General features: G+C 45.3%; 1 protein-coding gene across 2 annotated transcripts in view; it reads left to right on the forward strand.

Moving 5' to 3' along the window:
* Positions 1–2120: 2120 nt before the first annotated feature.
* The window catches only part of CASP7 (caspase 7), a 43522-nt gene continuing 23097 nt past the window's right edge, over positions 2121–22545 (forward strand). The window contains exons 1-2 of one of the 2 annotated variants that reach the window (XM_023729956.1): positions 2121–2189; positions 7035–7144. In XM_023729956.1, the coding sequence (XP_023585724.1) occupies positions 7035–7144 (110 nt within the window). In that variant the 5' untranslated portion in view covers positions 2121–2189. Of the gene's footprint in view, positions 2190–6693; positions 7145–22545 lie in introns of those variants that run through there. The other variant, XM_023729955.1, reaches the window with a different exon arrangement.

The raw sequence follows: 22545 nt of genomic DNA on the forward strand, positions 1-22545 counted from the left end.
AATATGCAGATGACACAACCTTGCTTGCTGAAAGTGAAGAGGACTTGAAGCACTTACTGATGAAGATCAAAGACTACAGCCTTCAGTATGGACACCTCACCATAAAGAAAACAAAAATCCTCACAACTGGACCAATAAGCAACATCATGATAAATGGAGAGGAGATTGAAGTTGTCAAGGATTTCATTTTACTTGGATCCATAGTCAACGTCCATGGCAGCAGCAGTCAAGAAATCAAACCATGTATTACATTGGGCAAATCTGCTGCAAAAGACCTCTTAAAAGTGTTATAAAAAGCAAAGATGTCACTTTGAGGACTAAGGGGCACCTGACCAAAGCCATCGTGTTGCCAATTGACTCATATGCATGCAAAAGCTGTATAATGAATAAGGAAGACCGAAGAATTGATGCATTTGAATTACAGTGTTGTGGAAGAGTACTGAATATACCATGGAGTTCCAGAAGAACGAACAAATCTGTGTTGGAAGAAGTAGAGCCAGAATGCTTCTAAGGAGCAAACATGGTGAAACTTTGTCTTACATACTTTGGAGAGACCAGTCCCTGCAGAAGGACATCATGCTTGGTAAAGTAGAGAGTCAGCAAAAAAGAGGAAGACCCTTAACGAGATGGATTGACACAGTGGCTTCAACAATGGGCTCAAACATAGCAATGATCGTGAGGGTGGCCCAGGACTGGGCAGTGTTTCGTTCTGTTGTACATAGGGTTGCTATGAGTTGGAAGCAACTGGATGGCACCTAACAAAAACAGTGCAGCCATAATTGGAAATAGTGTAACTGGCTGTGACAAATATCCAGGAATTCAGGATTTTTTCATAAATTAGTCAATCATAATAAATTATTCCCTTACACTTGTCTAAGCCCAGTCTTTCTTCAAATCAAGAAAGTGCCCTTACCTGGTGAGATTTTAGAGACAACAGTGAAGTCTTAGGCCCAGGGGAAAGCAAGCAAGCAAACAAAAAGACATAGTTCTTACCTGACGTCACATCATAAAGGTTGCACGCCTTTGTCTCAAGGCTTCAAGAGTTTTTTTTAAAGCAAATATTTTTGGTATGAATAAAACTATAATTTATTTGCAAATATTTACACCTCAGTGTGACTGGGTTAATTAGTTGGTCTCCTGAGGAGTCTTGAGAGAAAGGTGTTGGAAGCCAAGGGGTGAAGAAAGACGGGGGGGGGGGGGTTGGTTGGTACAGGGAGTAAGGGTGAAGAGGAATCACTGGATCATGAATTCTCTCCCATCCTTTATTTATTCCCGGCCACATACCCAGTGCCTGACGCATGGGGGCGCTCAAAAAATATTTCAGGAAAGATTCTGAAGCTGCTTCGTGCAAAGCTGGCCGGGTGGCGAGGTTGGAGCTTGAGAACGCTGAGTTGCATCCTCGCGCCAAGGAGGGCAAATTTGCGAGTGGCAGCAACGTCTGCAAGTCAGGAAGACTGCAGCAGATCCCACGGCTGGCCGGAGGGGGCGAAGGTAACTGTTGAAGATACAGGTGCAGAGCGGCCCGAGGGACAGGAGCAGCATAGACTGGGGTCAAAGGTCAGGCTGGGGAGGAGCCGTGTGACTCTGGGAACTCCGTCCCCGAGGTGCTGCGGCGGCTAAGGGTGAGGTCTTACGCTAGGGGCAGCTGCGGGGGTGGCGTTGGGGACTGAGGTTGGGCGATCGTCGCGACTGAATGATTTTGCGCGCCGCTGAGTCGGCAGGGAGCGCTGTCCTGGGTCACTGTGAACGTGGCCAGTTTTGCAGAATAAGCGCTTCCTGGGACTGTGCGCGGAAAGGCGGGATTTAACTCTGCAAAGTCCGTACAGCACGCTCTTGGGTGCAAAGAGCGCGCTTTTCGGGGACAGTGCGCGCTGTCCCCGGACGGTGCGTGCGGTGGTCAGGGCCACTTTGCGCGCCACCAACTTTGCAGAGAGCGGTCTCCCCAGACGGTGCGCTGTCCCCCCGGCAGTGACGTAGGTCATCTTGCGCGCCGCCAACTTTGCGGAGCGCTGGGTTCCGAATCCGGGACGGTGTACTCAGCCTTTCCCGGCTCCAGGTCCTGCTCCGGCGGCTCCTCCGCCTGCAGCGCCTCCGCTTTTACTTTCGCTTTCGTTACAGCGGCCCCAGATCCCCGCGCAGGAGTGACAGATACGGCTTCCAGCTCCAGCCGGCCGACTTCCCTGGGAACGGTAACTGCGGCCGCCGCTCCGCCGGCGCTCTCCCACCCTTCTGACGCGCGCTTTCCCTCCCCTTCCTTCCCATCCTGCGTGGTTTCGCCGTCGCGACCGCAGTTTGAGACAGGCGGGGGCGGGGGGGAGCGGCCCCGGCCCCGGGAGCGGCCCCGACGACAGCCGTTGAAACTTGGGGGAAGTGCTCACCCCGCCCCCAGCATCGCTTGCTTTGCTCAGCTTGTCCTCCCTTCCCTCCTTGCCTGGGACTTGGGACACCCGGTACAGTACAGAATTTGCTGGAACCCCGCTCCTTTAAAAAAAAAAAAAAAAAAACCCTTTGCTATTGAGTCGATTCCGACTTACAGCGACCCTATAGGACAGAGTAGAACTGCCCCTTAGAGTTTCCAAGGAGCGGCTGGTGGTTTCGAACTGCTGACCTTTTAGTTTGCAGCCGAGCCCTTAACCACTGCGTTACCAGAAAGGAAGGGTGCGTTATCTGGCACCGCAGTTAACAGCGAAGGCTCCGGGTCAGACAGGCCTAGTGGAACCAATCCCCGCACTCCTGCTTGCGAGCTGTAGGAGCTTGACCTTGTCTGTGCCTGTTTGTTAATGGGAATGATAGGGATCCCTGGCTGACGGTGGCTACGGGCATGGAAGGAGGTGATGGCGGTGCACAGCGGAGCCTCAGCACAGGCTCAGTACGTGTGCGCTACTATCGTCATTGTCGGGCTATCCTTGCTGCAGGATTCATGGAGGGGCCTCGAGGAGGTGAAAAGGGCCGGCGATATTTGGTCCTGTGGACTCACAGGCTACGGGCGACCTTGTAGCCCTTCACTGTTGTACGCAGCTTTGCGGTTTATGGGGCCGTAAAGTTGCTTGCAGGAGCCCTGGTGGCACAGTGGTTAAGCGTTTGGCTGCTAACCAAATGGTCAGCAGTTCAAATCCACCAGCCGCTCTCTGGAAACCCTATGAGGCAGTTCTGCTTTGTCCTGTAGGGTCTCTGTGAGTCGGAATCTACTCAATGGCCACGGGGTTGGTTGGTCGGTTGGTTTTTTTTTAAGTTGCTTGCAGGTGGCTCTGGATGAGCCATTCCCAGCCCTTTTCTCCTGAACATGTGGGCTGGCCGATGTGACCCTGACCTTTGCTTACTTATTGGCTGTTTCCTCCTTCAGGATCTTCTAGGCAACCAGCCTGACCTTTGTCCTCGGTATCACAACCCAAGTTCCAACACCTGGGTTCATAAGCCACCTTCTGTACCCATTTAGCATGTGGCGTTGGGCAGGTTACTTAGCCTCTCTGAAGAAACCTAGGTTTCTTCTGCAGAACAGAGGGCAAGGTTCCTGTCTCCTGGCAGTGCTGTGAGGAGCAGGTGACACAGTGGAGCACCTGAGTGCCCAGCAGAGCTGCCCCCAGGTGCACAGGTGACAGGGGAAGTTTACCAGGGCTGCTTCTCTTTGAACCCTTTAGAAAGATTGCCTTTATTTGGTCAAGAAGTGCAGCACAAATTGTAGTATGTTGCTTTTCTGGGGAAACAGCTGCAATGAGTCTATTTCCTTCCTCATGAAAAAAAAATCCCAAGTTCAAACAATGGCTGGGAAGTGATTTCTTACCCAGATATGTACCAGTTGCCCCAATATGGGGACAGTAATAAAGCGTGTTTTGAAATAATCACTAGAGGAATTTTGTTTCTGTCTCCACAAAAGCTATTTACAATATGGATGTGGTTTTAAAATCTCAGTGCAAATTGACAGTTGAATGTCTTAGTCTTGAGTTCTCTGGACAGTGATGGTAATAGAAATACTTACTGAACATTCAGAACATGCCACAGTGTACTTAGCGTTTTACATGCATAGTTCCATTTACCTTCACAGCCACCTGTGACTTAGGTGTCATGGTTTGCCCATTTTACAGACGGGGAAACTGAGGCTCAGAGTCATTAAGTACTTTGTCTGAGGTTTCATGGCTAATAACGTTGAGGAGCTAATTTGACCCGAGATCAACTGATTGCCATGCCTGGACTCTCGCAGCTGCCCTCCTAGGTCCCTTTCATTGCGTTGTCTGTCCTATGTCAGCAGTTTATTCTGGCACTGAAGGAATTAAAAATGCATTTTGGTTGTAATGTTCATAAAGAAATATTTCTTGAGTGCCTGCTGTGTGTGTGGCACTTTTCTGTGCCTGATTGTCATGCATCGAGTTGTGTCCCCAAAAAATATGTGTATCAGTTTGGCTAGGCATGATTCCCAGTATTGTTTGATTGTCCACCATTTTGTCATCTGATGGGATTTTCCTGTGTGTAATAAATCCTATCTCTATGATGTTAATGAGGTGGAATTAGTGGCAGTTATGTTAATGAGGCAGAACTCAATCTATAAGATTAGAGTGTGTTTTAAGCCAATCTCTTTTGAGATATAAAAGAGAGAAGAGAGCAGAGAGACACAGGGACCTCATACCACCAAGAAACTAGAGCCAGGAGCAGAGCGCTTCCTTTGGACTTGGGGTCCCTGTGCTGAGAAGGTCTTCAACCAGGGAAGATTGATGATAGGGACCTTCCTCCAGAGCCGACAGAGAGAGAAAGCCTTCCCCTGGAGCTGATGCCCCAAATTTGGACTTCTAGCCTACTAGACTGTGAGAAAATGAAATTTCTTTTTCTTAAAGCCATCCGTTTGTGGTATTCCTGTTATAGCAGCACTAGATGACTAAGATACTGGTAAAAGAAAGATGATTAAGATACACTGTCAGTCTGCCAAACAGTTCTAGTTGATGTTAGTGTCAATAGCAATAACTAACAGAGTGGCACTGTTAGTGCTTTGTGTATCATATTGACATTTAAAGAGAAGATAGGCGTATTTAACAGTCGAATAAGCAGAATCCCTTGGATGACTGCTGTTTGCAGTGTGGGCCCCAAGAAGGGGGCAAATACAAGGAAATGGTGCCAGCAAGCTGTTTCCGGGTGGCGTGGCAGACTGAGATACGCCTGGATTTTCTTGGTGTGCCATGAGGATGAACGGAAATGAGGGGCCAAAACCAAGTCTTGGTTCTCGAGGCAGCTTGTTTCTTGATTGAAATGATGTGGCCGGGATCAGGCACCCCACTTGGTCACCCCCCTGGGGTATGAATGCACTTTGGTTGGTTCCAGAAATCAAACTCAGCCTCTTAGGAATAAGAGAGTGACTGAACACTTAGCCTGACAGATTTGAAAGCGTTAAGTACCACTGGACTTGTAGAAATTCACCCTGGCAGGTGGTTGGAAGGAAAGCTTCGTGCCCTGCAGGTTTTGTTCACCTTCAACCCAGAGAGAGGCTGTAGGTTTCAAAAAGAAGACTCTTATGGCCTACTGTTTGGAGGGAAAGCTCTGGAAAGCCTCTTGCCGTTTGAGCCATAGAAATCCACCTGAACTTAATGTCTCTGTAGCCAAGTTCACGTGTCTGGGAAGGATGAGGGATTACGCTGGGTGATTGAACTGGGCCGTGTACGGTTCTCTTTGACTTGAACAGTTGTCTCCATGGCTCGTCTGCTTCCCCTTTACCTCGTTATCTCCTACTTGCGGTTCAGATCTCAAGGCAGACATTGCCTCCCCTGCGAACCTTCCCTGACTTCTCAAAAAGGCTCAAGGCTGAAAAGGCTCGGAGGCAAGGCTCGGTCAGGTCCCCGGTATGGTTACGATTAGTTCTGCCCTCATTACACTCCCCACAATCACAGTTAGACATTTACACTGTCCTTTTATCAACGTGTGTCTCCCACAAGGCAGGACCACGTCAGTTTTGCTCACAGTGTATCCCTGGCTCCTAGTACTGGGCCTGGTGCGTTAGACTTCCAGTAAATGTTCATGGAAGAGAGCGAGAGAGGGGAGTCTCCAAAATTCAGCCCAGTCCCAACAGTATTAAAAAAAAATGCTTGGCTTCTCAGGAGATGCTATGCTCAGTGTTTTCTTTTTCTTTCTTTTTTTAAGTGGTCACATTGCTTTATACATTCTAGATTCAGCGTTTAAGATGAGCTTTAGCGGAAGGCCTAAGGCTTAAACACTGCATGTCAAAGTTGGTTTTTTTCTGGTGGATTTTGTCTAACTTTAACTTGTTAATTTTGAGAATATCTGAGTGCTTTGTTAATAGCAATCCACAATGAAAAGGAACTGAGTCTATATAAAGGGGACAGAATAAAAAGTACTGAGAGTTTTCTGTGTGCCTGGTCTTGTATGTGGCTCCTGTGGAGACCTCTGTTGTTGGAGAAACATTTTGGGTCCTAATCTGAGAAATCTACCTCCCAGCTGGAAGCACATGGTGGTGATGGGGAGATTAAGGATGTATTAGGAAGCAAGATGACCGTCTGACTTCCAACGCTTATTGTAGAGATCTGGCCGTGGGACCCTCCTTCCCTCTTGGTCTCTCCCCGCTGCCCAGCTCACCCTCAGGTAAGCTGGAGAGTGACATGGTAATGCCACTCGGAACTCGAGGCCAAGGTCATCACTTTGCCTCCTTGGACACTTCCCCCAAGCTGAATGCCTTCTCTTTCCCATCTCCAAGAGTCATTACTTGTTTACGAACCGTGGAGATGGTCTGCAGTGTCTTGTACCAAGGTGAATATGTAACAAAACTGTGGATGCTAGATTAGAAGCTCTCTGAGTTCAAGGATTTGTTTTCTTCCTTGCTATATACCCAGTCTTTGGAGCGATGCTTAGAATATAGTTGACACTCAAACACTTGGATGAACTGATGGTGCGGTAACCCTGGGGCCTAAATATGCTGAACTACTCACCCCTAGGCGTAACTAAAACCTATGTCGCATAATGAGTTTTTTTTTTTAAATGTCACAAGATCGGTGATGTCCCCTGATACCGATTTTCTGGTTTATTTTTTCTCCTCCCAGATGGCAGATGATCAGAGCTGTATCGTGGAGCAGGGAGCTGGGGATTCAGCAGATACAGATGTGATTGATGCCAAGCCAGACCGGTCCTCATTTGTCTCGTCATTCTTCCTGTAAGTCACCTTCCCTGCTGGGTTAATCAAGGGTCCTGGGCCACTTAGGCCTGCCAAGCCTCTGCCATCCCCATCCACCATGGGGAAGGAGAAATGCAAGTAAGGAGGCTGATGCTATGTGATCTAAACAAATACCTTTTGATAAATCATTAGTTTTATTAAATAGTAATTATCAATCAAAATAATTATTAAATTGAAATTGCAACTTTTAATGGGATCCACCGCCATGTTTCCAACTCATGGCGACCCCGTGTGTGTCAGAGTAATACTGTGCTCCATAGGGTTTTCAATGGCTGACTTTTTTGGAAGTAGATCGCCTTTCTTCTGAAGTACCTCTAGGTAGACTCAAACTGCCAGCCTTTCAGTTAGCAACCAAGCACATTAATCATTTATACCACCCAGGGACTCCCTTAATGGGATAGATAGGACTTTTAAAAAATTAGTTTATGAATCTATGGATTAATAATACTTATTGCTAGAATAAGAAGGAATTCAGTATCACTTTTTTCTGTTTTTCATTTTTATAGATGTAAGTGTTTAGAAGCCATTAGTAAATACATAGGGATGACAGGAGTTTTGTTATACTAATGTCATTTAATTTTTTTTGAATTGAGATTTATTTATTGTGCTTTAGATGAAGGTTTACACAGCAAATTAGTTTCTCATTAAACAATACACATATTGTTTTTTGGCATTGGTTGCCAACCTTGCGACATGTCAACACTCTCCCCTTGTCAACCTTGGGTTCCCAATTTCCATTTGTCCAGCTTTCCTGTCCCCTTCTGCCTTCTCCTTGCCCCTGGGCTGGTGTACCCTTTTAGTCTCCTATACATGGTTGAGCTACATGTATTATTGTTTGTTTTATGGGCCTGTCTAATCTTTGGCTGAAGGGTGAACCTCAGGAGTGGCTTCAGTACTGAGTTAAAAGGGTGTCTGGGGGCCATACTCTTGGGGTTTCTCCAATTTCTTTCAGACCAGTAAGTCTGGTCTTTTTTTTTTTTTTTGGTGAGTTAGAATTTTGTTCTACATTTTTCTCCAGCTCCATCTGGGTACCCTCTATTGTGATTCCTGTTAGAGCAGTTACTGGTGGTAGCTGGGTACCATCTAGTTATGCTGGACTCAGTCTGGTGGAGGCTGTGGTAGCTGTGGTCTGTTAGTCCTTTGGACTAATCTTTCCCTTGTGTCTTTGGTTTTCTTCATTCTCCCTTGCTCCAGATGGGGTGGGACCAGTGGAGTATCTTAGTTGGCTGCTCACAAGCTTTTAAGACCCCAGATATTACTCACCAAAGAAGGGTGTAGAACATTTTCTTTATAAACTTTGTTATGCCATTTGAGCTAGATATCCCCAGAGACCATGGTCCCCAGCCCTCAGCCCAGTAATTTGATCCCTTAGGGAGTTTCAGTGTGTCTATGAAGCTTCCGTGACCTTGCCTTGGTCAAGTTGTGTTGACTTCCACAGTATTGTGTACTGTCTTACCCTTCACCAGAGTTACCACTTAATCTATTGTCTAGTTAGTGTTTTTCCATTTCCACCCCTCCCCTCCCTAGTAACCATCAAAGATTGTTTCTTTCTGTGTGTAAATCTGTTCATGAGTTTTTATAATCATGGTCTCATACAGTATTTATCCTTTTGTGATTAACTTATTTCACTCAGCATAATGCGCTCCAGATTCGTCCATGTGTGAGATGCTTCGCAGATTCATCATTGTTCTTCACTGTTGTGTAGTATTCCATTGTGTGTATGTGTAATAGTTTATCTATTCATCTGTTGATGGGCACTTAGGTTGTTTCCATCTTTTTGCTATTGTGAGTGTGCATATGTCTATTCATGTGATGGCTCTTATTTCTCTAGAATATGTTCCTGAAAGTGGGCGTCATTTAATTTTTTTTAATTCTTTCTGAGTTATGTGCCAGAAATGACAACTCAGTTAAGTTCTTCCTCTATTGTGTTGAAGATAAAGAGTTGGAAATTACCTGACTTACAAAAGAAACTGTTATTCAGCCCTTGAAGAACTATTTTCTCAATTTCTGGGAAGCACACCGAAAAAGCTTTTATGAAAACTTCTTAAACAACTGTTAATTCAACCTGTTTCTCTTTTACTTAGAGGCAACTTGTTTAAAACCAAAATACTCAAAAAAGAGATAAGATGATTACAATAGTATAATACACATTTGTTGATATCACTTTTTGATAAACCACATGCTTTTTAAAATATATTTTTGTCAAGATCTTGGAGCTGCAAATGAAGCTCTTTCATATATGGAAAATGTCTGTTGTTGAATCTCATTGATAAAGCCAGTCTTCCCTGTCAAACCAGTCACATCAGACTTGTTTTCTATCAGTAAAACTCTGATACCTTTTTTCAGTTCAACAAATGTGTAACAAGGCATCCCTGTGACAATCATCAGAAGGAGCCCTGGTGATGCAGTGGTTAAAGCGTTCAATTGCCAACCTAAAGGTAGATGGTTTGAACCCTCCAGCCACTCTGCAGGAGAAAGATGTGGCAGTCTGCTTCCATACAGATTACAGCCTTGGAAACCCTATGGGGCAGTTCTACTCTGTCCTGTAGGGTCACTGTGAGTGGGAATCGACTCGATGGCAGTGGGTGACAGTCATATTTTTTCTGAATCTTTGGATGGATAGAAAGGAAGGGAGGGAGGGGCACAAAGCCTAGCCCCATGTTTACCTCCTGGAATCAGTATTTGCATCCCTGGGTGGTACAAATGGTTAACGCTCTTGGCTGCTATCTGAAAAATTGGAGATTTGAGTCCACTCAGAGGTATCTCGGGAAACAAGGCCTGTCATTCTACTTCTGAAAAATGACCCGTTGAAAACACTATGGCACACAGTTCTGTTCTGACACACATGGGGTCACTGTGAGTTGGGAGTGACTTGACAGCAACGGGTCACAGGACTCTAGCTCAGGAGTGATACCGTCTTACCAGGGTATGAAAGAGGCAAGGTCGTTAAACAAGATCTGTCATCCCATTGTACCATATAATTGAATCTGGAACATCCCAATGCCGGCCCAGATACCCCATTTCTAATGCCATGCTGCAGCCTGATGAGAGTCACGTACGAGCAGGAAGCCCCACCACAGGGACTCGTGCATACTGATATTTTAACTGTCCCTTTGTCAGAGGCCCTGGAGGTAGGGTTAGGCCCAGTGGGGAGAAGTGGGAGAAGCGAGACCGGGAAAGGGGAGGTGGTGTCTCAGACAGACCAGTTGCAGGAAAAAATACAGATGGAAGTTGAGGATCTGGTGATCAGTTCCGTTAAAACTGAGCTGTCTGCACCTGCACCCTTGGAAAGGCTTCGTATACCCCTTTTTGAGGATCTCTACCTTAAAGACCCATCATTTTGCAAAAAAGTGTATGTGGCTTTGTGGTATGGTTCCCCACCCTTTTGAAAGGTTAAATAAGCCCAGATAATTTCCTACATTTAGGTCCATTATACCTTTTTTATAGTGTGACTGAAGTTGACATAAAGCTTCATATTATCAAAATAAACAGCAAGTGTCCCTGCAGAATATTTAAATTCCATTTTCTGAAACGCTTACTTTAGCTGTGTGAATTGTAAGACATGACTGTTGAGTTACTAACAATATTGAGCTACGACAAAACGCAATTTAATGTCTTACTCTTTTAGGTTGTGAAATGTTCGTTGCTTATTTTCTCTACCTTTTCTAGGCATCTGACTCTACCCATGTGTTAGATGATCCACTAGCCACCTATCAAGGATGCAGTCAGTTTGAATGAAATTCCGTTAGGATTTGTGACATACCTTAACATTTAGATTTTTCCTTCCATTTTTAACTAGTATTGCCAGATTTAGAACTAACCACTTCAGATCCCATTCTTGTTCACTATTTCATTCTTTCATTCATTTGTTAAATGTTTATGGAGCAACAGAGAGAGAAGTTTAGTCCTTGTATTAAGTCACATACGTGGTATGTGGCTGAGCCAGGATTTGAACCTGGATTCACCTGCCTCTCAACCAGTATTCTTTGTTGCTGCAATTATGTGCCAGGCCCTGTTTTGGGCCCTGGGGATACAGTCATCAGCAAGATAGCATGGTGCCTGCTTCAGACACTTACATTCCTGTAGGGAAGGCAGACAAGGAACAGATAATAGAGGTGGGATGGGGCTAGAAGAAGGGCAGGAGAGGGTGCTGTGGGAGAAAAATAAACGAGAGCACCCACCCTGCCTTGGGGCTCAGATACAGCCCCCTGGAGGCGTGAGGTTTGTGCTGCGACCTGAGGATGAGGAGGAGTGAGGTGGAGGGAAGGGCGTGCCTGAAGGGCTGGGGCAAGAGACCTGGGGTCATTCTAGCTGATAGCAATTTGGGCATGTAGAGGGGCAGGAGAGGAATTAGGGAGAATGAACAGGGACCAGATTTTAGAAATGAGTCCCTGGGTGGTGTAAACAGTTAACATGCTTGGCTGCTCACCAAAAGGCTGGAGGTTAGAGTCTACCCAGAGGCTCCTTAGAAGAAAGGCCTGGCGATCTACGTCCAAAAAATAAGATGTTGAAAACCCTATGGAGCACAGTTCTGCTCTGACACACATGGGGTCCCCCAGGAGTCAGAATCGAGTCAACAGCAACTGGTTGAGATTTTTTTTGGGTGCAGGTCATGTTAAGGATTTGGAATTCATCTGAAAGATAGTGGAAATCCTTAAAGGGTTTAAGTAGTAGAGTGACTTGATCAGTTACCCCTAAAAAAAAAAAAAACCACCTAAGCTGCAGGGAGGAGGGGAATGGTCCTAAGAGGGGTCGTAGTGGGCAGGGGAAGCCGGGTGGGAGGTTGCTGCGGATGGTTTCGACTGGAGGGGACCAGGGTCAGTGGACGGGAGCCTGGACCCCAGAGGTGTCTGGGAGGTAGAAGCAACAGGACTTTGTGACGAGGCGGAAGGAGGCGGAAGGAGGCTGAAGGAGAGAAACGTTAAGAAGAGTGGCAGCTGGGACCACAAGGGGGCGTCATCTAGCAACCACTGAGCGTTCTTGGTAGAGAAAGGAGTAGTGAAATTTATATTCCGGACGACAAACTGCTACCTTTCCTGGTTCCCCCGAATGTTCCCACCGCCTAAGTTCCGTTGACTAAGCCCTCCTAAGAAATGTGGGTGCTGTTGGACTTCACCATAACGGCATGGGACTCTAAAGTGTGGTTCAGACAGTGCGGTTGGAAGCAGAGGGTGCCTGTCCATCATCGCCCATCGACACCCTGCACTTTCACCTCTGTGCCTTAAGCAAAATTCCAGCTGGGATTGTTTATTCTGCTGGAATTTAACTTAGTTGGAAGACCTGAATTCGCCACTAGGCGATGGGTTGTTACAGAGGCTTTCCTGCAACCCAGAAGTGCTGCAGCACCTCCCGTGGCCCTCTCTGCGTGTGTGGGGGCACTGTGCACCCCACGTGTACGGTACACTGCGAGGGAGCAGCGCGGACAACTCTGGGTGTTCCTTGCAGTTGACGACAGCACCTTCCCCCCTCCCATCCTGCCCCAGCTCCTTTCTCTACAGTGGTCAGAATCCCTGTCAGGTAAAGGAGTGGAGGAGGCTGTAGTGCCCCCTACCCATCTCAGCTTGAGGACCAGCTTTCCACATGCTTCTCTCCTCCCCCCACACCGAGGCCTCAAGGATTCTGGGAAGTGGAAAGTAGCCCCCTTTCCCACAAAAAGCTGTGTGTGTGTGTGTGTGTGTGTGTGTGTGTGTGTGTGTGTGTGTTTGTGTAAAACTGTGCTCCACAATGGCTGATTTTTTGGCAGTAGATCACTAGGCCTGTCTTCTGAGACACCTCTGAGTGGCTCGAACTTCTAACCACCTTTCAGTTAGTAGCTGAGTGCTTTAACCGTTTGCACCATTGAAGGACTCCAGGACCTAATGGCCGCAAGTAATTCCAAGCCCTCCTGAGTTAGAGTCCACTCTGTGGCAACAGGTACGGGTCAGACTTTCTTGGCTTTTTTGTCTCACTGCCACTAGATGGCAGGACAGCATCGTTTTCTTTCCATTCCACGGGCCCTGAGTAATCCAGACCATTCTTGAATTTACTGTTTTGGTTTTTTTAAATTAAACTGTTTTTCTAATTTTCTAATTACTGAAGAACATTTGGGAAATACAGGAAAACACAAAGGAAAAACATTTGAGGTAGTTTTAAATTAGGAAAGCATTTGGGCTTTTAAAAATGATTGAAAGGAAATAAGTACGGGTACAGTCTACATCAATTATGAGTCACAGTTTATAGACTAAGGATTATTGTCATCTGTGGACACTTGAAGAGGGATCTTTTTTTTCTTATTTTTATTTATTGTTGTTGAGAATATACACAGCAAAGCATACAACTCAACAGTTTGTACATGTACAATTTGGTGACACTGATTACATTCTTCAAGTTGCGCAACCATTCTCAGCCTCCTTTTCTAAGTTGTTCCTCCCTCATTAATGTAAACTCACTGCCGCCTAAGGCTCCTGTCTAATCTTTCAGGTTGCTGTTGTCAGTGTGATCCCATTTAGATAATTTTTAAAAGATCGTAATGCTCAAGGCAGAGCTTTTTTACTAGTTAAGCTAAACTGTTGTTTGGTTTTAAGAAGTCTTTAGGGATATTTTTGGTTTAAGATTGAAAGATTATCTCAGGGTAATAGTTTCAGGGATTCATCCAGCCTCAGTGGCTCCAGAAAGTCTGGATTCCATAAAAATTTGAAATTACATTCTGCATTTTCCAGAGGGATCTCTCTTGATGTAAAGTTTACTCTTGAGCACCTGTGCAGGTGACCTGCCATTCAAGATAAAGATGTGATCCCTGCCCTGGATCTAAACTCAGGTTTTTATTGGAGGCCTGGGCACAACTACAGAGATACTAATCACAGAAAATAATTCATTGCTGGATTGTAGGATACAGACTGGGAGCTGTGGGAGGCCTGGGAGGGACAGGATGAGGGATGCCAGAGGAGGAGCGGAACTTGAGTTGTGAGAGAAAGGCAGTGGGGTTATTGAGACTGGAAGAGCCCACCTTCTGGGGAAAGGGTGGGAATGATGGTTGAGCCGGGCCAGGTAGCACGGGGTCTGGGAAAGCCGGCAGAGGCCCTTGGACAGGCAAGTGTGGTCCGGGTGGCTCAGGCCACAGAGAGCCATTGTAGGTACAGGACCCAGTCCTGGCCGCAGCCTGGATGGTGTCCCCTCTAGCATCGTCTGCTAGAGAGGCTTCTTCTTGAGCTTCTTGAGCTCTGCTCAAGGTCAGAATTAAACAAAATAGTAAAACAAAGTAGCAAACAGATTTCACACATTCTTCGATTTCCCCAGGGCCTTCTTGGAGCTTGGGTGTTCCTGCAGAGGGGCACATTTATCCTCCCAGTGCCCCAGAGGGACGAGGGCACAGAGAAGGCTTGTGTTTGAAATTGGATGACCTCCCTGTTTTAGTGGTACTGGGTCAGGTCACGTGGGCTTTATCCTCTGCATCATCTTTGTTTTCCAGCCTTTGTCCCCCTGGAGGGTGTTTAATAAATGCCACTTGATTATAATTCTTTCTCCTGAACTGCAACTTGGGTTTCTCCACCACTAAGTGTTATACGTAAACAGGTCCCTATGAATAATGTGCTATTTGTGTAATTATAAGAAAAATCCAAGTGGCCTGCCTTTTCATTTGGAGGTGGAGGGGAGACTGTTTCAGAAAAAGCAATGCTTTGGGATTTGGGAAGAGAACAAAGAAGACAGGCTTTAATTTACTCCTAAGAAAATGTTGCAGATTAAGTGAAAGGAGTTTGGTCAGATTTATTATTGAAAGAGGCCAGGTCCCTGCCCCTTAAAAGAGTAAAAAAACCAGTTGCTGTTGAGTTAATTCCGACTCATAGCAACCCTGTAGGACAGAAGAACTGCCTCAAAGGGTTTCCAAGGCTTCCAGAGGTTTCCAACCTTTATGGAAGTAGACTGCCACATCTTTCTTCTGTGGAGCTACTGGTGGGTTTGAACCATGGACCCTTTGGTTAGCAGCCTAGCACTTAACCACTGTGCCACCAGGGCTCCTTCTTAAAAAATACGAAGATTAAAGCATACCCAAGGTGTTGAAGTTCAGACTTCAGAACAATGGATCCCTGTCTCGCAAATTTGTATGTAAAGAGTAATATTTGATGCAGTGATGACACCATGTAAAATCACAGCCCAGCAGTGGCAGGGTGGAAGGGATCCAGGTTTGAAGTCAGACAGATTGGGTTTAGATCCTGACCCTGCATCCCACTCACTAGTGAGGGAGGACAATAGCCAAGTCACTTAACCTTTCTGAGCCTCAGTTTCCTCATTTGTATAATTGTGCCCTGAATTGTGAGAATTAAATGAAGTCACTGTCAGCCTGCTCAATTACCTGAATGTATCTGATGCAGAACAGACCACAGAATGATAACGTTAAAACTGGAAGACTCCTTAAAAGGTAATTTATCTGATTTATCCAATTCGTTTCTAGTATAATCAAGGAAAATAAGACCAGAGAGGTGAAATGATTTACCCATAGTCACCCATCAGGGCTGGGGCCAAGACCTAGGTTAACTCAAGGTCCAGCACTCGCTCCCCTTACATCAAGTGCTGCCCATAGCTGTTTTGTCAAAGAGCTATTCGGTTACATTAACCCACCAACAGAGCACTTTCTTCCACCTAAGTGGGTCAGCAAATTTAATTCTTCATTGAAACTGCTTCTTTTCGGTTTTACTTCAGCTGAGGGATGACATGGGGGACAGCTGTTCCCAACAGGGCTGGGGATGGACTTTCCAACAAACAAAAAGTGTATGTTTCAGGAGCTGCGAGCCGCACACCACTGAAACGTAACCCCGGGCTTAGAAACATGGAAGTCGTAGCTTCTCCGTGTTCTAGAAGGGGGAAAAAAATCAACCCTAAAGTTAAAAGGAAAAGTAAAAGAAGGGCATAAATGATCGGATTTTCATAGTAATAGAAATTTAAACATACTGTTAATATAAAAATTAAGTCTTGTAATAGAAGGGAGAGCTGGTGGCACAGCAAAGAACTTGGCTGCTAACCAAAAGGTCTGCAGTTCGAATTCATCAGCCACTCCTTGGAAACCCTATGGGGGCAATTCTACTCTGTCTTATAGGGTCACTATGAGTCGGAATCGACTCGATGGCACATAGCAACAACATTAATATAATAAAAATTAAGTCTAGTAATAGAAAAGTGGAAGAAAGGCCTGGCGATCTATTTCCAAAAATCGCCCAGTGAAAACCCTATGGACCACAACGATCCAATCTACAAGCAATCATGGGGAGGCAACATTCCATTGTGCGTGGGGTCACATGAGTAGGGACTGACTCCTCGGCAGCTAACGATAGAGAAGGACTATGAAGACCTGATTGGTTGCTCCCCAAGTGAACATATGGTCAGAAGTAAGAAATGTGGGGTGTGGCATTGTATGTTCTGCCTGACCTTGCTGGAACTTATGCTGTCTGCCAAGCATCTGTGATGTCGAGTTTGCAAACTATTCAGCTGAAAGTGAAAAGCATGGATGAAGTGTTTGCACAAGAATGAGGACTAAAGTATGTTAACTCTTCTAAATTCTGGACCCTGCAGTCATAATGCAGACATACCATTGTATCTTCCACTAAACCTATTGTTGGAGGCCACTGAGTTGATTCCTACTCAGAGCAATCCCATGTGACAGAGTAGAAATGCTCCATAGTGTTTTCTTGGCTGTAATCTTTACGGAAACAGATTTCTCCCGTGGATCAACTGGAGGGGTTCCACCTGCCATCCTTTCAGTTAGCAGCTGAGTGCTTAACCCTCACGCCACCAGAGCTCCTTACTAAATTTCTTAGGCTATTTGGAAATAATTCAGTCCTTTATTTCCCCTAGATGATTTTTTTTTAAGGTGCTTTGTTAATTTTTATTATCAGAGGTCTCGCTACCTTTTTTAGGGGGAAGGGGAAACGTGGGGGTTGATAGGCTTTGGGGAAGGGACTCGATTCTTCTCCTTAGCCCATTTTAAATTGAATTTGTTTCCCAGCTTAAGTGCATTTTTGCAAGCGCTTCAGAGAAAAAGGTGTAGAGGCAGTTTTCTGTCTTGTTCAGCGACGCGAGCATAGCGCGTGATTAGGTTTGCCCAGGCTAGCAGGTGTTGCCACCTCACTTCATCAGCTTCACACCTTTGCTTCACTGTGACCCTGAAGCAGGAAACTGAGAAACACATTGCTGAGCAGTTTGCTTTAAAGATGTTTTCGGTTTTTATTTGTTCACATTTTTCTCACTGCGTTTAGAGGGTTGAGGTGGGAAAGTGTTTAACCCCTGGATGATTCACTTTATTCAGGATCACTGAAAATGTTCATATACCTCATTCAAAAATGAAGGGACTTGACCTGCCTTTGTGGTCGTTTACTGGACGATTTGTACTACTAGCTTAATTAAGCACCTTACAAGGAAAAAAACATAATGGACTTGGACTGTCTGATTTATCGCAAACTCCCTTCCTGTTTTTGTCCATTTACTCACACACAGTTTTACATATTTTGAATTCACTTGTGTGCTCTCTTGCAGCCTGCTTTATAGATTTGGCACTTCCTGCATACGCATCACTTGAAATAGCTGTGCAATATTTTACTCTGTTGATACTTGCTTTTTGCTGAGCCATTGCCCTATTGTTACAAAGTTAGGTTATTTCCAGTTTTTTACTCTTAAAGATTGTGCTATTGGCTACATCTTTGTGGGATTTTTTTTTTTTTCCCCCTTTGGACCCCATGCTCGTAGAGTTGAGAGCTGAGCTGGGATGGGGGGATGCAGCCATGTGGGGCCTGGACATTTCTGCCAGTCAGCAGAGGTGGGTGAGGCCCGTGTGACCTTCCCAGCCCTCATTTGACCATATGGAAAACTCCAGTGCACAGCTCACTGCTGATTCAGTCACAGGCCTTGAGGGCCAGGCAGGCTGTGCCAGTCTTCTGTCCCCTGCTGAACCCTGAGCATGCTGAGTTTTCACTATTTCAGAGAAGAAGGAAACTCGCTCCCCATCGTCGCACGGGGAAGCCTAGTTCTGATGCAGAGGGGGGTGCTTTCGGACGGAGACTCTAGGTACTGCCTTCATGCTCTCTTTTCCTCTCTGCCTTGCGCTGTGCCTGAGGACTGCGGGGATGCCCTCTGCTGAAATGTTGAAACCATGAGCGAATCATCCCAAAAATATTTAGACAAAGCTATGAAAACCAGAGCTCTAGTTCCAAATGAAGCAGCCTTGGGGAAATGTGTGCCTGGTCGTGTGTTTACTTTCCTGCTGATGAATGTCTGCAAACAGAGCTACCGGGAATCCTATTCATGGAGATGTGCTCCCAGGGTGAATGTAAAACTTCCTCATGCACTTTCTGACTTTTTTCATTTTTTTATAAAGGAGGCAGAGTATTTTTATCCTATAATGTTTTCTGGTATGAATTGCTGTAGGCTCTTCAAGGAAGCTTTTTTTATATAAATAACCAGCATAGCTTGGTTGTAATTTTTGTGTGTTGACTTTATTGTAGTGGAAATGATAGAGTTGGCCCCACACTGTGAAATATGAGGCTCCAAAGAAGTTACAATGGTCTGGTTTTCCTGATAGTCAAGGCTAGAATGATCTCTACTCCCATCAAGGCTGGAATGATCTCTACTCCCAGCAGAGATTTGAGCTTATCCGAATGTGTCCGGGGAATAAGGATAATGGTACTTGCGCACATGGATGAGGAAATACAATACCAAGAAACAATGAGGATGGTTAGGAAGCGCCTGTTCAACCTGCTTCTGTAAATTAACTTCTCATTGCCTTTTAGCACACATTTAACTGAACTTTCTAAATCATTTTACCAGGAGGTCAGAGTTGTTGTGATTTTGCACAGTGATTTAGTGGCCAGGTTTTTTTTGTTTTTGTTTTTTTTAATCTGCAGCCAGTTGTGGGACATGAGCTTTTAAGAGGATTTAGAACTTTGAATTCACTGGTCTGGTTTATCATGAAACTTGCACTTAAAAACAGCAGGTTCCAAAACGAGAATTCAGTGTTCTTCTTAGCATGGTGATCTTGACAAAAGTTTTTCTTCAGAAGGTAAAAAGGTCAAGATAAAGGCTAGGTTTAGCAGTGCAAAATTAGCAGAGGCAGAAAAAAAAGAGGTAGAATGAGAAGTGGTAGACCCTGGCTCTAAAAAATACCCTGGCCAGCTTTTATTTGCTGTGTCTTTCTAGGCCTGCCGTCTGTGCTTTGCAGATTAATGGGATCCTGACTGTTAATGCAGTAAAACATAAAGCACTATAAAATTAATGATGATAGAAAAACTTGGGCATGGATAAGGATGATGGTTGAACAACATGATAACATAATTAATGCCACTGAACTTTACATGTGAAGATTGCTGAAATGGCAGATGTTTTGTTACATATATATATTCACCACAATAAAGAAAAAAATGATGATTGTTCATGGTGACTTATTCATCCACCGCTCGTCAGCTTTACGAGTAAGCCTTGTTTTCATTGATCTGTACCTGAAAGAAGCTCAGTGTGCTTTTCTTTCTGCCCACCCTGTAGGGGTCTGTGTGACAATTCTCACATGTTCCAGAATCTTCTGCAGGAAGGTCATATGGACCTGGGGTGGCAAGAACAGCTGCTTTTAGAAATCTTATCCCTGGGGATGATCACCACCTGAAGAAGTTTCTAATCTGGATCTTTGAAAGCTGCGTATTTCCGTTCTTATTCTCTCCCCGTCCCCGACCCCTGGGAGAACCTGCGTTGCAGAGCTGTGGAACCTTGCCATCTTTCTGCACTTGGCTGATTAATTAGCAGAATCTCTTTGGAGCCCTTGAGGCCCTTTTTTTGCCCAGTAGCAGTTGTTTGTCTGATGATATGCCTGGCTCCAGCAATTGATTTCCAAACAGATAGTAACTATTTAGTAGCTGCTAGGCTGGGACCACAAAATATACTTAACCTCCCCTGCCCTGGACGTGTTGACGGTGAGTTACTGATCACCCCAAGCATGGCCACTTACCCAGGGTTGTTCGGGGACTCACCAGTGGTTTGTTACAAACAAGGCAGAATAATGATGACATTTCACACAGAATGGCATTTCCTGAAAGCACTTGAGTTGTGTTGTGAAGGTTTAATGTTCAGTTCAGCTGTCACTGCTGGGAGACCATCTGGCAGGTTTCGCGGAGTCGTAAATTTCACGCATGTCTCCTGGATACACCAGGCTGCTGCTGAGCTGTGCCCTCTGGAAGGCCTACTTCCTAGGGCACATCTTGTTCTGGGCTGAAAGGCTGTGCCCCTTGGAGAGTGGTGTTTGATACAGTAAGGCAAGCCCATGCTCTCCTGCCCCCTGCGGGAGAGTGAAGGCCCAGCCGGAACTGGAGACCACTGTTGTCTCAGCTTTTGATGGGCTCTGGAAATAGCCAGGGGGCTTAAATCAGGAAGGAGACAGCAAAGGAAGGGCAGGGCCAAGAGGTCACCTGCACTGTGCAGACAGGGTCGGTCCTGTGCAAATCTGAGAGCCTGTGAACGTCTCCAGGAAAACACCCAGGCCTGGCCTGAGGCTCTGGCTCAGCAGGTGAGGCCTGGGAATCTGAATTTTAACAATTGCTCCAGGTGATTTTGCCATAGGCGAGAAACCCTGACATAAGAGACTTGGTATTACACCTCAGAATAAATCCTGGCTCTGCCCTTTTGGCACAGTGATTAAGAGCTCTGCTCTTAACCGAAAGGTCAACAGTTCGAATCCACCAGCCACTTCTTGGAAACCCTGTGGGGCAGTCCTACTCTGTCCTGTAGGGTTGCTATGAGTCAGAATCGACTCAGCGGCAATGTTTTTTTTTGCTGCCGTTTTCTGGCTTTATGATCTTGGACAAGCTAATTTAATCTCTCTATATAAAATGGGGTTAATGTTTCACAGAACTGTTGTAAGGAGTCAATGAGATAGTTTATGTAAAGCAGTAAGTGATCAAAAAATGGTACTATTATTGTTGTTACTGAAGCATGGAGGAGGAGGGGGTTTAAAAGGCTAGGGAGAGGTAAAAACACTGGAAAACCAAAAAATGGGGTGACGAAGGAGCCCTTTCAACAGTTAGCATGCACACACACACAAAAATGAATTCAGTAATCTTTAAATTAGGCCTGTCCTAGAAAGCCATTTGCAGTAAGTCATTTTTTACAATTAAATAATAATTTTCTAATTCAACGTTTTGAATAAGTAGCACGTTCATATATAATAAAAAGGTGTAGAGTAAAAGTCTTCCTGCCCCTCTTTTGTTATAATCTTTCTCCCATTCTTGCCTGCTGTCCTCTTCCCAGCCCTGGACTCCCCATAACACAGACAGTTTTACTAATAGACAATAATAACATTAGTAATAATAACATTTATTTACCACTTACAGTAAGTCCTGGCAATCTACTTCTGAAAAAATCAGCCATTGAAATCCCCGTGGAGCACAGGTCTACTCTGACACGCATGGGCTCACCATGAGTTGGAATTGACTCAGCGCAACTGGTTTTATGTGCCACAAAGTATTCTAAGTGCTGTGTGACTATTAACTCACTTACAGTAGGAAACCAAAGCACAGAGAGGTTAAGTAACTTGCCCATGATCACGCAGCTACATGGTGGAGCAGGATATTCAAATCTAGGCAGTCAAACCCTGGAATCATGGATTTATCCACTACCCAGTCCTTCCAGAGTCTCTGTATGCAGGTACAAGCAAATACAAAAATACCTTATTTCCTCTTAGTTTTCCCTAAAAGGTAAGCATACTCACTGTCCTGCACCTTTGTTTTCTTCTACACTTAACGCTACTTATTGGAGATTGTCCTGCCTGAGAACGTAGAGAGCTTCCTCATTCTCTTTTATAGTATTATATGATTTTGATCAAATACCCTCCCTTTGTGGTTCAACCAGGAAGTGAAGACTGAACCGGTACTTTATACCAGCCCTGCTGCTTATTATGGGAGGGAGTGACTAATTGAATCAACTGAATGCCTTTTGGCCCTTTTAACCGAGGTGTGCAGTTAAAGTTCAGAAGGACAAATGAACACTGGAATTGAGGGAACCAGGGGAAAAGGGGGAAGAAAACTTGTTCGCCCAAAAATGTTTCCAAATAGCGTTAGGTCTCACACAAAAGAAATACTAAAGCAAAACAATTGCCCTGTGTTCTGCAACTGGAAACTACCTAAAATAGTTCCCTCTGAGAAATGAGTTCCCTTCCCAGTGTGGGCTTTGGGCCTGAGGCTGTACTTAACTGATACCCCTACAGCAGCCTTGTAGCATTAATTGGCAAAATGGAAGGAGTGATCTCAAAGCCCCCCCCCTTCCCTTACCCACCTCTGGAGTGCTTGGTGGTCCAGAAGTTGTACCAGCAGCTAAGTTCTGGCTGATCTGTACTTTGGTTAACCTGGCAGTTGTCCAGGGACTTGGCTCATGAGATT

Source organism: Trichechus manatus, unplaced genomic scaffold (assembly GCF_000243295.1).
Source record: "Trichechus manatus latirostris isolate Lorelei unplaced genomic scaffold, TriManLat1.0 scaffold00031, whole genome shotgun sequence".
NCBI lineage: Eukaryota > Metazoa > Chordata > Mammalia > Sirenia > Trichechidae > Trichechus > Trichechus manatus.